This window comes from Strigops habroptila, chromosome 2 (genome assembly GCF_004027225.2).
Source record: "Strigops habroptila isolate Jane chromosome 2, bStrHab1.2.pri, whole genome shotgun sequence".
Lineage (NCBI taxonomy): Eukaryota > Metazoa > Chordata > Aves > Psittaciformes > Psittacidae > Strigops > Strigops habroptila.
The window spans coordinates 41,968,461-41,983,460 of record NC_044278.2 but is presented as its reverse complement, the minus strand read 5'-3'; the positions used below and the strand labels follow the sequence as shown (position 1 = coordinate 41,983,460).

General features: G+C 36.2%; 1 protein-coding gene across 2 annotated transcripts in view; it reads left to right on the top strand.

Moving 5' to 3' along the window:
- POLA1 (DNA polymerase alpha 1, catalytic subunit) overlaps positions 1 to 15,000 on the top strand; it is a 193,338-nt gene that overhangs the window by 65,352 nt on the left and 112,986 nt on the right. For both annotated transcript variants that reach the window (XM_030476397.1, XM_030476396.1), the window contains exons 27-32: positions 3,200 to 3,232; positions 4,780 to 4,872; positions 8,369 to 8,574; positions 9,856 to 9,988; positions 11,485 to 11,616; positions 13,641 to 13,815. In XM_030476397.1, coding sequence (XP_030332257.1) covers positions 3,200 to 3,232; positions 4,780 to 4,872; positions 8,369 to 8,574; positions 9,856 to 9,988; positions 11,485 to 11,616; positions 13,641 to 13,815 — 772 coding nt within the window. The remainder of the gene's footprint in view (positions 1 to 3,199; positions 3,233 to 4,779; positions 4,873 to 8,368; positions 8,575 to 9,855; positions 9,989 to 11,484; positions 11,617 to 13,640; positions 13,816 to 15,000) is intronic.

Here is a 15,000-nt window from a genome sequence, read left to right as displayed (position 1 = left end):
TCGACTTGCGTAGGAATTTTAAATTTCATCTGAATGTCAGTAATAACCCTCTTAGCAAATTATCCTGAATAAAATCACGAAGGCATTTTATATAATAGGTGTTGAATTACTGGATAGATTTGCTAATTAAATACTCTTTGTTCTGCTGCAGTTGACATTACAGGGTAAGATCTTGAACAATTATTCTCAACAGCTGTACTTTGTTAAGGGAAAAATTAACTACAAAGTTTATTTTTTTTTCTACACTTGAAGTTGGCAGATTTTTGAAATGTGCTTGAAAAAAAATTCATCATCCAATTGGTAATGAGAAGATAAATATGCAGGTGTTGCTGTGAAATCAGATAACTACCGACTGCCTTATTAATGAATTTAGCAAGCCTTTATAACCTTCTGTTTTGTAGCTGTTGGCACTTACAAGTGATCTCCTGTCAGAATGGGTAGCGCTAGCATATGCCAGTCACTTGATGAAGCTAACTTGTCTGTGACCCTCTTGTTATTGCCTACATCCACTGCTGTCCTCAGAGACAACTGAGAAATGGTCTTTGGACAGCCAAATATATATACATATGTATATATATTTTTTTTTTCAGTGGGGAATAATCCTATTTTAACAGAAAATAGTGTTATCTTTCCAGCTATTATTAGATAGCATTATTTCGGAGAATGAAGTAGAAAATGCCACAGATAATCAAGGGAAAAATGGTAGGCCTTTTTCTCTTTTATATGTAAACTCTTCATTTCTATGTCCATTTTTTTGTTTCAGGGACTCCTATTTGTTTTTGGAGTACCAGGGGAAAGGTATAACCTTTCTCTGTAGGAGTTATCTAATAAGTGAGAGAAAGGGGGGGGTATTAATAAACTGGAATTCTGATTACTGTGTATGAAATTTGATGTCATGTACCAGAAGTACATATCTTTAGAATAATTTCAGAACTCCATGCAAAGGTGGTGGGGTGGTGCCATCTGAATCGCTCACTGGGAGATGAATAGGAGCGGAATATCTTTTTTAAGCTTCTGATTAAAATGGAATCGGGTGCGTCTGAGCACGTATAGCCTAGAGTGAATCTGCAGTTAAGATTCACCATTTCACCATGTTCTTCTTTGTCTACATAAGAGATTGAGACCAGATGAGTTTTTTGCAGTTTGAGACTTCAGCAGAGTTCAGGCGTTGCATTGTCCAAGTACCTAGTTTGCTGCATCAGTGGATGGTCTTTAAACCAACTGGATGTTTTGCACTTGACTTCAGAGAGTGTAAATCCTTCGGTAGCCATATGTGTTTGGGGAATAACCCTGACAAGGATTCACATTCATTGCGAGTCAGCTGTGGTTTGGAACCTAACCTTTCCTTAAGTGCCTTGAAGGAAACCCTGTGTTGTGTTTGCTTAGTTCATGTTTTTGTACTTTGGGAGAGTATGTTGAAACAGAATATTAAGTTTACAAAGTCAAGAGTCGTGAAACTCAGAATGCTGGGGCAATATAGTTTTCAGTGCATAATTCCATGGTGCATAATTTAAAACAAACTGAAAAAGCATAATGGAGCATCATACCTTAGTGTTCATCACTGTGGTCGGTTGAAGGTTCAGAAATATTAAAGAAACTGTTCATATTGAAGGAATGACAGTGTTGTAATCTGTTCATGTACTGTTATGTAGAGGTGGATGTTTCACCTTCAATTCAGAATTGCTTGCTGCAATAGTAATAATCAGTATCGCCATAGTCAAGACTCTTGGATTGATTTTAAGCTCCTTCACCTTATGAAGGTCATAAGATCTCCCATAAGATGGTCTTATTCCCATTGAGCATGGCCAGCTTTTCCCTGTTTGTCCTTTTTCTTTCCTCATCCCTGCTAATTTCTACTGCTCAGCTCCTTGTCACAGACTTCTTGACTACAAGTCATAGTTCTGCCTTTTTGGCAAATATGGCTAAGGAGTATTGCAATTGGATGTATGAAAAATAATAAAATTTAGACCAAGTTACTAAATTTAATATAACCTGTTAAAATAGTGTGTTGCCTGTCTTTAAAGCTAAAGTACCACACTGTTCAGATTCACCTAATAGACTGATCTATCATTGCTGTAACATGTGGTTCAAAGTAATCCTCTTTAAGAAAATTAAAAGTATATGTGAGTAGCAGGATTAGTTGAAAAAAACCCTGAGATTTATGCTGAGTGGGATGGAAAGGACTGAAACCAAGGAATTGGGACTCACCAGGTGGAATCTGGAGCTGTGTGCCAGAGCACCAAGATCCTGATGAGATAGGAAATAGGGAATACAGTGGAAATGTGGTCAGGTGACTGAAGGAATGGATCAGATGTTGGTTCATATGCAGCTGTGCAAACTTCACCCATCCCTTCCTGCTGCAGCAGGTACACATTTTGTTCAACAGGCTAGTTCTGTTTTGACATTTCTGCGCTACAGCTGTATCTGTGGCTTCAGATGATACAGTCTTCAACGTCTCTCCACTGTGCTGACCAATGTTAGAGATGGAAGCAGTAGCCTACTCATGTGATGTCTCTATAGCTATTTCTAAGGTTCAGAGAATTGCTGTTAAAAGCATTTGGGGGACTTGGAGTGCATTCTTGGCTGAGGAACAAACCTGGTTACACATGGATTTGCCTATTGATTCAACATCGGTATCCTGTCTCTATCCCAGCTCCTTGTCCCACTTAGAGTTTCCCTAAGGAATTTGCTTTTTGATGACCCATTCTGAGATCATGACGAGGGTAATCAACCTTTTGACTAGGTTCTTGTTAAGTGAGCACCATCGAGGCTGTACTGAATAGGATGTTTTGGGGAAAAGACTCAGTGACGTCAAGAGATAAGATGATGGGTGTGCAGGAGACCACTGACCTAAATTACTGAAAGAGGCTTAATTCTGGCACTTTCTGATCAGGTTTTATGTAAGCGTTTGATTCAGTGTTCTTTTTTTCCTAAGGTGGAATATGTGTGTGCCCATGCAATTTTGAGATTTGTTTTAATCTTGTTTTAGGGGAGTTAATAATAGCGTTAATGCAAGGTCAGATGAGAATTTACTCATGTAATAGGAGTATTGAGGTGACTGTGTGTTGCCAGGAGAGAGGTGGTTTGCTTTGTTTTGAAAGGTGAGAGCATTTGGAGTTAGCAACCTAATGGATATGTTTGCAGTGCTAGCTTGTAATTATATCATACGCTAATCTTTGATTATTTTTTTTTATTTCAGATTTTGATGCATACCAAGGAGATGGTGCAAAAGGTAATGCTGAGCTTTTTCATTAAAAAACAACCCTTAAAGAGCACACCTGGTGAAATTTTTTTATTCTAGGGGAACTGTAACCCAAACAGACCTGAAATCACTTCTTAGGATGCCTGGTTTACAAATGTAATCCTTCGTAATGGATTATAGCTTTTTTCTTTTTCTACCACAGATATGATCTGGCCCCTGTTTGAAGCCTATGTGTGACTGTTTCAAGCAAATTAGCAACAGTGCTAATTAGAGTTTACTCATAGACCTGTTACACCATGTGTTCTAGTGTTTTATTACAGTTTATTTTTTGGCATACTTTAAACTCTGCCACAGGGTGATTTTTTTGACTATGGAGTTTAACATGGACATAGCCATGCTGTGGGTTTTTGCAGCTGCATTGATTTTTCCACCATTGAAGACATCAGGTTTTCATTTTTTCAAGTTAGTATTATGTAATTGGATGCATCTGTCCATTTTTTGGTGACATTTACTGGTGTTGACAATTTTTCTTTTCACCTTTTTCCTTGCTATGCCTTTCATATGCACCTCAGGCTTTTTTATGTGCCTTTTTGCCTAGAGTTTTTTCTCCATTATCACAGAGTATTTTGGCAGTCTGGCTGGTGTTTGAATACAGTCTTTTCCAAGTAGGGCATTTGAATTGTTACAAGGATCAGAATGAGAGATGATGCGAAGGGCAGTTTCAGTCAGAAGGAATCAAGTAGGTGTTTGTGTTCATCTCCAGGTGTAATTCCATAGTTCAACTTGGGGATACAAAACTTGTGGGTCATAGTAGCTAGATCCTTATCCAAAATGAATGCCTTGTTCCCTGAAGGATCTGCTACTCAGGGGGGGAATAACACAGGTAATTAAGTTTAGATTACAGCAGAAGAAAAAGGATGGGAGTAGGAAGATGGAAATATGAAGCCACATGCATAAGTTCAAGAAGTATAAGAAGGGCAGCGTAGTCTGGACAGTACTGTGGTATTCTCAGTTTCTGTATCCACTAGCCAATACTTTCACTAGATAGAGTATTCAAGTATTCTTTTTTTTTTTTTCTTAAACCTACAATGTCTTTTTTGCAATAACATTGTGATGGCTAGAGCTAGGATACTTGACTGTTGTATTATCTTTCAAGCACATTGGCTAAATGCCTTGTCTGAATTTGTCCAGCAGTCTTTGAGTCTAAGTGATCTTGTGTCCTAGCAGTCTAAAGTTATTTTTGATTAGAGTTCCTGCTGTTTCTCAAGATTGGACTTGTTCACTGACTTACTTTTCTAGCACTAATTTAATAAAATTTTAACTACTTATATTATGTACACAACTGCCTGGAGATTAAAAACAAAATAAAAATCAGTGGTTTAAGTTTCTTTACATTCAAATATGTCTTAATGAAATGTACAGAATTCTCAGTAAAAACTTACTTTACATTTTTCTGCTTTTTAATATCTAAGGGATAATATACAGATAATGATATTTTTGAATCTTGAAAACAAGTTGAGACTTTAAAAAGATGGAGTGGTTCTGTTTTGTTTTTCAAAGCAATTTGTTTCATTTAGATGAACCTTGAAGTGATTTATGGAGACACAGATTCCATTATGATAAACACTAATAGCACCAATTTGGATGAGGTCTTCAAGTTGGGGAACAAGGTAAGCAATTTTTTCATTTTAAAGCTTTCCTACATGTCTGTGTTGTAACACAGATGGTATGAAGAGAGGGCTCCATGGCATAAGCAGAGAGTAAGCCGTAAGGAAGAACTTGACACTTGACACATAGGTATGGGCACTATGGAGTAGTAAAAGTTCAGAGTGCCCTGTCTTCATGTGTAGCTACTTTATGCATGTTTAAAATCGTGCTTTAATTGAATGACACATTCTTTCTATAATGAGCTTTTTTACCAGTCCAAAGTTACCAAGAGACTATCTGAATACTTGTTAAGCCAAAATGTAAGGTAAAATTCCTCCATGTTAGTTCCATTCATGATGTGAACACAATTTAGATTTTAATGATTTTTGGTTTGATGTGAGAGGTATCTATCAGTTTGGTTTAGTTATGTGGTATGCATTACACTCTATGTGCCATCAGATTTCCAGTGGTAAATTAAAATATTAATTTCCAAGGTGTACTAGATATGGAAGAGATCTCTTTGATTAGAGTTGGCAGTTGATGATGTGCAAGTTTTGTGGCTCGCTGGAATTGTGGAAGTAAAAAATGTTTCAGAACACTTAAAAAAAAAGATGTAAGAGTTGTTTTTGCAAGATGGAAGAAATTGTGATGAAAATGAGAGCTATGGAAGCTCAAGAAAACATAAAGGGATTTTTATAGTATTAAACAAAAGTCATGTAATTTTAAGGCAAGAGTGTCTGGGGGCGGGGTTAGAATACTTTTGCCTTTATGCTAAGTTGGTACTTTGAGAAGTAGATGCATCTCAGGAGCATGGAAAAAGGATTAATATCTTGATGTCATAACTGAGTAGCAAGAGGGCTGGTGTCGTGGAAGAAAGCAGTCTCTCTATTTTGTTTGCCATACAAGACTATGTATAAATTTTAAGTGTATATACAGCACAATATAAGAAAGTTTGACCTTACTCTAGCTGTGTCTGTGTGTGGTTTCGTTCTAGTTTGGTTTTTATCCCCATATTCCTATTTGTGGCTAACTGTTGTAGTGGAACAGTTAATAATAATTTTTCTAAAGGCTGACAGGATCATCACCGTAGGTTAAATACTTCTGACTTTGCTTCAGGTTTACTGAGAAAACAGGTTTTTGAACTTGTCACCTGCATAATGATTCTTTTTTAGAGTGAAATCTCAGACTTTTTTATCCTAATTACTTCTGTATCCTGTATCAGTTGTTGGTTTTGGTTTTGTTGGTGATTTGGGTTGTTTTGTTGTTGTTTTAGGGTGTTTTTTGCGTTGTTGGGATTTTTTTGGGGTATTTTTGTTTTGTTTTGTTTTACCAGACATGTTTTGATTAAAGTTTTCATGTTGTGTACTTGATTTTAAAAGTGAATAGACTTACGTCTGTAAATAAGCATACTCTCAAACCTAGCAACGTACTTGTGAAAGTTGTGGCTCTCAATATTCTTTTTGTGACATAAAAAAGTGGTTTTTGTTTCTTGTTTCACATGTTTCTTGTTTGTTTGTTTATTCCTCAAGAAAGTGTAGTGACTTTTTGCAAGCACTTCTATCATTTAGGTTTTCCTCATTTTGTATAATTCATATAAAAATTCTAAGGATAGAGAATTTTATCGGTTGATAAGAAACACTCTTAAGAAATGACACCGTTGTATTGCTTAATAATTTCTTTCAAAAAATTCATGTTCGGAGATGAGGGATATTTACATTGCATTCATTATATTTTTGCTTTAATGTAGACTGTATGGAAGACACACAGGTTTAATCCAGACAATTACTCTGAGAGCAGTTAGCATATGTACCCCTCTTCTGATGTAAAGTGTGAATTTATAGGTTGTCTTCAGTGATGAAGTATTCCTCTGAGAGATTAATTTTGTTTTTCTGTTGGAGAAAATTCTCTCATCTTCCTTCTGTTGGTTTTTTTTCCCCATCTAATGCCTTGTCTCACAGGTTTCTTGTTGTGTTCACTCCCACCCTTAACCTCCCCATTATTTATATTCATGCTCCTTTCAGTCATTACTCATCAGAATTTCATACATTTCTTCATTTTTCTATGCATCCTTGTGAATCAGATTTGCCAGTGCATTCAGTACTTCACTGTTGCTGGTTTTTAAGCACTTGATTAGTATGATGTAAAAAAAAAATAATTGAAAATACTTAAAAGGCAGAAAAATTCTTAGACGGTTTTGCTTCAATGAACAACACATGAAGCTCTTGACAAAATGGTTTAGCCTCATGATGTCCTTCACAACTTAAAAATATACAAGAGATATAAAACACTAAAGGATAGCTTTGGAGTATTAAAAGTGATAATAGTTCCTGCACTAGGAAAAATTGAGATCTAAGTGAGAAAAAAATAAATACACACATATACGTATCTGTATACATATACATGGAAAAATTGTAAGGAGAGTTTTGGTTAAAACTGGTAATGCATGCCCAAATCTAGATAGATGACCAATGAGATTTTATGCTGAAAGTACTGTTCCTGTCTTAGCGAGGGCGTGTGCTAGACGGTAGAGAAACTAATTTGTATAAGACTTAAGCGAGGCATGAAAAAAGGATAGTTCATAACTGGTGGGCTCCAACAAGAGAACTGGAAATAATGGAATAAAAGGATAGGGAGATCCTGAAAATCAAGGAGGAAAGAAAGCTGTAGAGGAAAGAAGGGGAGAGTAGAACAGGTGAAAACAGAACAGGATGTCTGAGGAGTGATATGCAGATATTCTGTTGAAGAAAGTAAAGTGAAAATGTATGAAGAAAGAGCTTTTTAGCTGAGCCAGTGAGTGGGTGAATGTGTGCTGGAACCAAAGTTTGTTATTGAAGGTACATGCTGGTTTGAGCTATTGCACTTCTGTCCTCTTAGAGGCAAGAGATGTGGATCCTCTTGATATTCAGTGCTATATTAAGACAACATATCAAGCGCAGTTTCAAGGTTTTGTATGTGGATAAGACATGGCATGTGTGTAGAAAAATGGCACCATTTCCTCTCGCTGATGTGCTATAGAAAAAGTAGGTATATTGTGGGGAAGAGTATAAATAAATATTTAAATATTTTTTATAAAGCAATTCCATATTCTAAGAGACCATCTCTTATCTTTTTCTAGAAAGTGAATCCTTACTTGGAAATCCCTTATTTGCTTAGTTTATGTGAGAGGCTAGATGGAGTAGCTGCCCTAGTGAAACAGGCTGGAGTCAGTTATCTGCAAGGTCACATGCAGTCCCATGCTTTTCTGCCCTGCTTAATTATGTTAGGGAGTTAGATATACCAAACTATAAATCCTGAAGAAGCCAGTGGGTGAACCTTAATTTTAATAGTAGCTTATAGTTACTATTGTGTACTTAATTTCACAAGTAATGACATCTCACCAGTCTTTAAAATATGTATGCAAGCACAGTGTGTAATGTTACTTGTTTTAAAACTTAAGAATAATAGGCTTTTAGATGGAAGTTAAATTTTTCTGTAGTTATTAAGGTGTTGCATTTGGTTTTCATGTTGGTGCATTTGCAGGTCAAAAGTGAAGTGAACAAGCTCTATAAATTGTTGGAAATCGATATTGATGGAGTCTTTAAGTCCTTGCTACTGTTAAAGAAGAAGAAATATGCTGCTCTGACTGTGGAACCAACAGGAGATGGGAAATACGTAACTAAACAAGAACTGAAAGGATTGGATATAGTTCGAAGAGACTGGTGCGATCTTGCAAAAGAGACTGGAAAGTGAGTTTCTTTGTGGCATTATCCTCATTGCTCTGTTTTAAACAGTATGTGCTTCATAAACCTTTGATATCACATGCCTGTTTCCTGAACAGTGCAGACTGGTAGCTAACATCAGTGTTAGAGCATCTTAACTGATTTTTGTAGGAGATGGTGAGCATTAGATTTTGGCACTGGTAACAAGATTATACTTGTTCCAGTCCAAATGTCTCTAATTTCACTATCTGTTTTTGCATCTTCTGTGGAAGCTGTGCATTTGAGTTGTCACAATTTTGTATAGGCAGTTTAATAGACCGCAGCTGACATTTTGTGAAAATGGTATGTGCTATAAGCATTTGGAGTCATAGGGTTTAGGTCAGTTGGGTTTTTTTGAAGGTGGTTAAAGAAGCTGGTGGTTAGCTCTTTCATCATCATCTAATAAAGCTGGAAGTGCACTGGGTGCAGCCTGCGGAGATGATCCCTTTCCCCAGAACTGTTTTTCTTCCATTTCTCAAATGAAACTCCTCTGATACTTCATTATGATGGATACTGGATTGATGATTTATTAGTTGTCATTGCACAGGGCATTTTCATGCTTGAATTCAATAGAAAGAATATGTTTATCACTATAGAAGGAAAATAAGGGTGGGTTGAGAGGTGGTCATCTGGGGGCTGACTCAACTTACATTGCGTACTGCCTCTTGAAAACTTAAATAAATTGTGGTCCGAATATATCCAAAATTGAATACTTTTTTACATCTGTAAAAATACACCCCACACTTGCTTACTGTTCTTAAGACTTGCATTTTCTAAGAAAAGATGCATCATAATAGAAGCAAATTTTTCCAAGTTAGGAATGTATTAGTAATTAAAGCTATACAAATGTTTGAGAGTGTTCTTTAGTGACTAACTCTTCTGCAGCTGGCAGATCTTCCAACCACATTTACAGAAATAGGCAAGACTTTGCTTACTTGATATGTTCTCCTCCATCTTAAGATACCTGCTATGGAATAATAAATGGCAAAATTAAACGGGAGCAGAAAATAGAAACCAGTTGCACTCAACAATTCCAAATCACTGTTTAACATTAGAACTATTTACAATAATTTGCTTTTAGTAAAATAAGTAAATAGATAAAACACATCATGAAATATCTTGGCAAATTTTGAAAGATTTTGCATCAGACTTTATCCTTAGGCTCTTTAATTCCTAGAGGTAACCCTGGGGAATAGAGGATTGTGTTTATTGTGATGGTTTTGCTTTGTACGTCTTAAGCTTTTCTTCGTTTCTGGGCTGGTTTTGCAGTTATGTAATTGGTCAGATTCTTTCTGATCAGCCCCGAGACATAATCGTGGAAAATATTCAAAGACGGCTTATAGAAATTGGAGAAAATGTGACCAATGGCCAGATCCCCATCAATCAGTTTGAAATAAACAAGGTAAATGATTTCTTAGCTCTTTTCTGTCTCAAAAGCTTCACTGTTCCTGAATATATTGACTCTTGATAGAAGTATTTTTAATCCTTATGATGCCATGAAGTATCAGGAGTTTTATTAGATACTGAGTAGTACATACAGCAAAGATTGTATGGTGCGAGATAAAAAAATACCTTGTGGGGCTGGAGGCTAATACTGCTTCCTCAGAATAACAACTTTGTGTCTGATCCCATCCTGCTGTCTTCCTCACTGATTCTGCATTTTGAGAATGACATGATAGCTCATGCTTTCAGGAGAAGTTTTCTCTGAAATTGTTATATTTTAGGTTTAAAATACATAACTGAAGAATGCAATGGAAAAGAATTAAGTGTTCTGTTTTCCAGAAAACCCATATGAAAGCATATTATTGTTAGTTTATTTCCCTTCAAAGCTCTGTAGAAGAAAGCTAATGGTAATTTTGAGGTTTCGTTCAAGACTTTCCTGCAGCAAGAAGTAAACCTGCGTTATCTACAGGAGTTTTAGCAAGCAGCATTGTGGTTTTGGTTTATTTTTATGAGTCCTCAATGAAACCCATATATTTATCTTCAAAAGCACCTCCCCCCAGTGGAGTGTTTCACTAATGAATTGGCTATTACATGCCCCTCTTGTGCTTCTCATAGAAGAGATTTCCCAAATTCGTTCCATCCAAAGTCTTTCTTCTGCCAGCTGGACATCTATCTGCTCTGTAAGACTGTGTTAATCAGTTCAGAAATGTGTTCAGGTTGTCATGTGAGTGTTCAGAGAAATCAGTGATCTTTATGGTTAACTTAAAAAAAAAGACTGTTCTGATACAAATATTCCAAGAGTACTTAGTGTCCCAGTAAAAGATACCTGGAATAATTTTCATTTTAAATGCTGAATGTTCCTTTGTTCTGCTACTTTGAAAGAAAATAATGATGTATTTTACTATTAAGTCAAATGTAGAAGTTGTTTCTAAGAATGGGTTTAAGTGTAAATATTTAAATGTAGTGTTTTATGTAGAGGAAAAACTCATTGTGGAATCTCACAAGTGTGAGATGCATGGAAATATTAAATCCAGTTGTATCCTCTTGCTACAGAGCTTGTTAAATACACTTAACTACTTGATACAGAGGTTTACTTTATGATCTGAACTGGTGCAGGGGTGAGAGGGTAATCTCTGGCTGCATTTTTTTTATTTTGAATAATGTTTTCATCTTCAATGTAGTTTAATTTGAAAACAATTGCATTATATCTGTAACTGTTTTGAACTATTGTGATTTTAATGTATGAAGGACTGTATCTAGACCTTAATGTTTAGAAAATACCTTTATTACAATTTTTTCCATCTTATTTTTTTGTGTTGCAAGCATACTCGTCAGTGGTACATGGATGAAGATAGCTACAATGTAATCTTGTCTTTTAAAGTTCTGAGTTCTCCATCACTGAAGTGAAATACTTTTCTCATAGTTATGTTTCTGGTTCCTCCTTTGATCTCTTAGGCATTGACAAAAGATCCACAGGATTATCCTGACAAAAAAAGCTTGCCACATGTGCACGTTGCCATGTGGATAAACTCTCAAGGAGGCCGAAAGGTGAAGGCAGGAGACACAGTGTCATACATCATTTGTCAGGTAAAAATCTCTTTAGCTAAATAGCAGGTATTGTTTTGAGAGATGGCAAAGAAAACCAACTCAACTCCTGGAATAAAATGTTTTGGCATTTATTTGTAGTGAGATCATGTTATAGTTTAAAATAGTCAGTTTTCTGTACTATATTTAGTTTTGTAAAGCCAGAAAGCACCACTGTGATCAGCTCAGCTCAGCTCATCTGACTATTTTGATATGGTGGCTGATAAAATTCCCCTGAATTAATTTCTGCCTGAAACTGGAACCTATTTTTAAGGAAAGTATCCAGTCTTTGTTTTAAGGAGAACAAAATTGTGGTGATGAAGGACCTGTCATTCTTGGAAAGCTAATGGTTGGTGCTGCTTAAATAGTGTCATTGTTACTTTCAGTCTCAACCTGTGTCTTTTCAATTCATAGTCATTGGATCTGGCAGTACCTCCTTTGGATAGACTGGGGAATTTGAGAAACTTTCTGTTTTCACGTGTTTATCTTATAAACATTTAACATTATATCACAAATACATACTCCACTTTGGATTTGCTATTAAAAAAACAAGGTGTAGGTTGGATTAGATCAACCAAACTGATAGACTTGACAGTGTGACTTCTGTAGTGGACCACTATTTCAGCTCCTTCATTGTTAAAAACTGAAAGATACTGTATTTTATTCGATTGAGAGTTCTTATGCCTGTCGAAACTGCCAAGACTTAAGAGAGCTGGGCCACGGGTACGGCTGAGCAATGGCACAATACAAGAGAAGAATGTACTTGTTGAAAGAAGGGAGCTGAAGGAATTGCATTGTAATTATTTTTGCAAAGCAGCTGGATGAGCTGAATAGTCCTAAATTAATTTTGTTCTGAATACTAAGTTGTCTGAAAGGAGTAGGAGGGACCAGTGGCTTGCAGTTTATCTTTATTAGTGATGGGTTTTCAGACCATGGTTGTTGACCCTATTGAAGCCAGTAGTTCATCTGAGCTGGCGTAAAAAAAAAAAAAAAAAAGTGTCATGTTAATGCATGAGTTTTATTTTCCTGTAAAAAAGGCAAAAAAGAGACTGTACTTAGGAAAAAAATTAGCCATGGTATTCTCCCCCCCCCATCCCCATTAAGGTTTACTTCTATTACTGAATGTTTGCTAAAATACTTGAAGTTCTGCTCTAAGATTATTGATACACATTAAAAATAAAACTTCCTAGTGTAGTTGTGGACTGAGAATACGATTCTACAGACTGAGTTATGTTTTCCAGAAGAGTACGATCTTCTTAGAGTTGATAACTTAATCCCTCCATGAATACTGTTTTCAGTTTAATTATTGCATTCCCAAATTGAATTGTTTTCTCCTTATCTTCCTCTTTCAAGTTGGAGAAGAGTGTAATGTATGCTCTAACCCCTAACTGGTGTTTCTCTCTTGGCTTGAGATGTCACCATGTGTTTCTTTCAGTATTTCCAAATATTTCAGAATTTGCTCTTTCATATTGATACTGTTGCCTCTGTCATTTATTTGCATGCCAATCAATGGTGGTCCATTCTCTGACCATTCATTCTATTTGTTTCTTTATAGAATCGAAGAATATAAACTTCCTAGCAAAACAGATACAGTTTTGATATCCATGACTTAGAATTCGCTTGTTGTGCAAAATGATAATGCTAGCTTAGTACAAAGTGAATCCAAAATGCATGCCCTCCGTGTATTTTTAACTGGGCTGATGGTTACAATGTGTTTTCATTGTGCATTTCAGAATTGACAGATGGGACTGTTTACTCTGTCTACTCTTACTGATTTGCACGTGTAGGCTGCAATAATACAAGCTGGATTTACATTCTTGAACTTGCTAGTTGATGCCAGCATCAGCAGTGCAGTTTTTTTTTTACTACTGCTGGATTTGTATTGGATGCATAATAAATCAACCAAAAGAGAATGATTGTGTAACAATTTTGTGTTAAAAAAATAATGCATAATATTCAAAGCATAATCCTTTGTATAGACTGAATGTGGATTCTGCTTTTTTCACACTTTGTGTCTCCTGTCTTAGGATGGATCAGATCTCAGTGCCAACCAGCGAGCATATGCTCCAGAACAGTTGCAAAAGCAAGACAATCTTACTATTGATACTCAGTACTACCTGTCACAGCAAATACATCCAGTAGTTGCTAGAGTATGTGAGCCCATAGAGGGAATTGATTCTGTTCTTATTGCAGCATGGTTAGGTAAGTATTCTAAATTCATTTTATTTAAAGAATTACAGGAGACAAACAGAGAAGTTTTCATGTATGTTTCTTAATAGAAATACTTCCCCAAATCAGTCTTTGAACAATGATGAACAATAGCTTGTGTTACAGAGTCTGTAAAAAGCAGTTTGGAGTGTATTTCTGTGGCTTCTACAGAATACCATTTTTCCAGAAGGTGCTCATTATCATGAACTTAATCTTACAATCCTTGTTCAGAGTTGCAAAAATTTACTGTTCATAGATGACAATACTATTGCATGTGTCTGAGATTTTCTTACGTTACTAAAGTAGTTCTAGAGCATACATCCAGAACTCGCATTTTTCCGGAGAGAAACCCAAGTGTCTTCAGCATCTTCCCAGGAAGAAAATAGTCATGGTTGTTATGAAAGCATACAGATTTTCGGTAGGGTTTAAGTTAAGACTTGGTTTGCTAGAACTGACCTAGTGGATAATAGAAACATAAACCATTAGCAACATTCTTGCCTACTCCATATGGAGGAATGAAATGGCCCAAAAAAGAAAGTGCTATAAAAAATGTGATTAATGCTAGTGACCCACAGAATCACCAGTTTTTATTCAAATGAGCAACAAGGAATTGCACTTGTTAGAGTTGTTTTTCCTCTTAGAGGATGTCAAAGGAATTAGAGATTTTTCTGCCCAACTTTGATTGCCTATGTCTTCTCCATTCCCCAGGCTTCTTACCTAGAAAGAAGTATAGGTGTTGAAAAATTGTTAGCAGTTCTATCAGGTCTCTTTCCAGGAAAATACAATGCTGTATATGTAATCCTTCTAGTGCTATGTCCTCCCTAAAAGTGATTCACCAACAGAACTGATTGATGTCCTTGATAAGTAGAAATTGTGTGGTTCATATCCTACATCTAGTTCATTGTTTTAAAAACTATTAATCAAAGACACAGAAGAAGTTGTTAACCTTGCTGGCTGCTCAGTTCTTGACAAGACTGTCCTCTCCCACAGGAAAACTTTTAGAGAGTTGCACTCTGTTCATGTAATAGTCTCCTGTTTGATGCTATGCCCGTGGTCGGGAGGAAGTTTAGACCCGCAGGAGTGATGTTGCTCAGACTTTTGAAATGTTTTTTGGAACTTTCTGAGAATTCTTCTCAAAGGAAGAGTTAGCCTTCAGCATTTTGTGTTTAGGTAATGGCC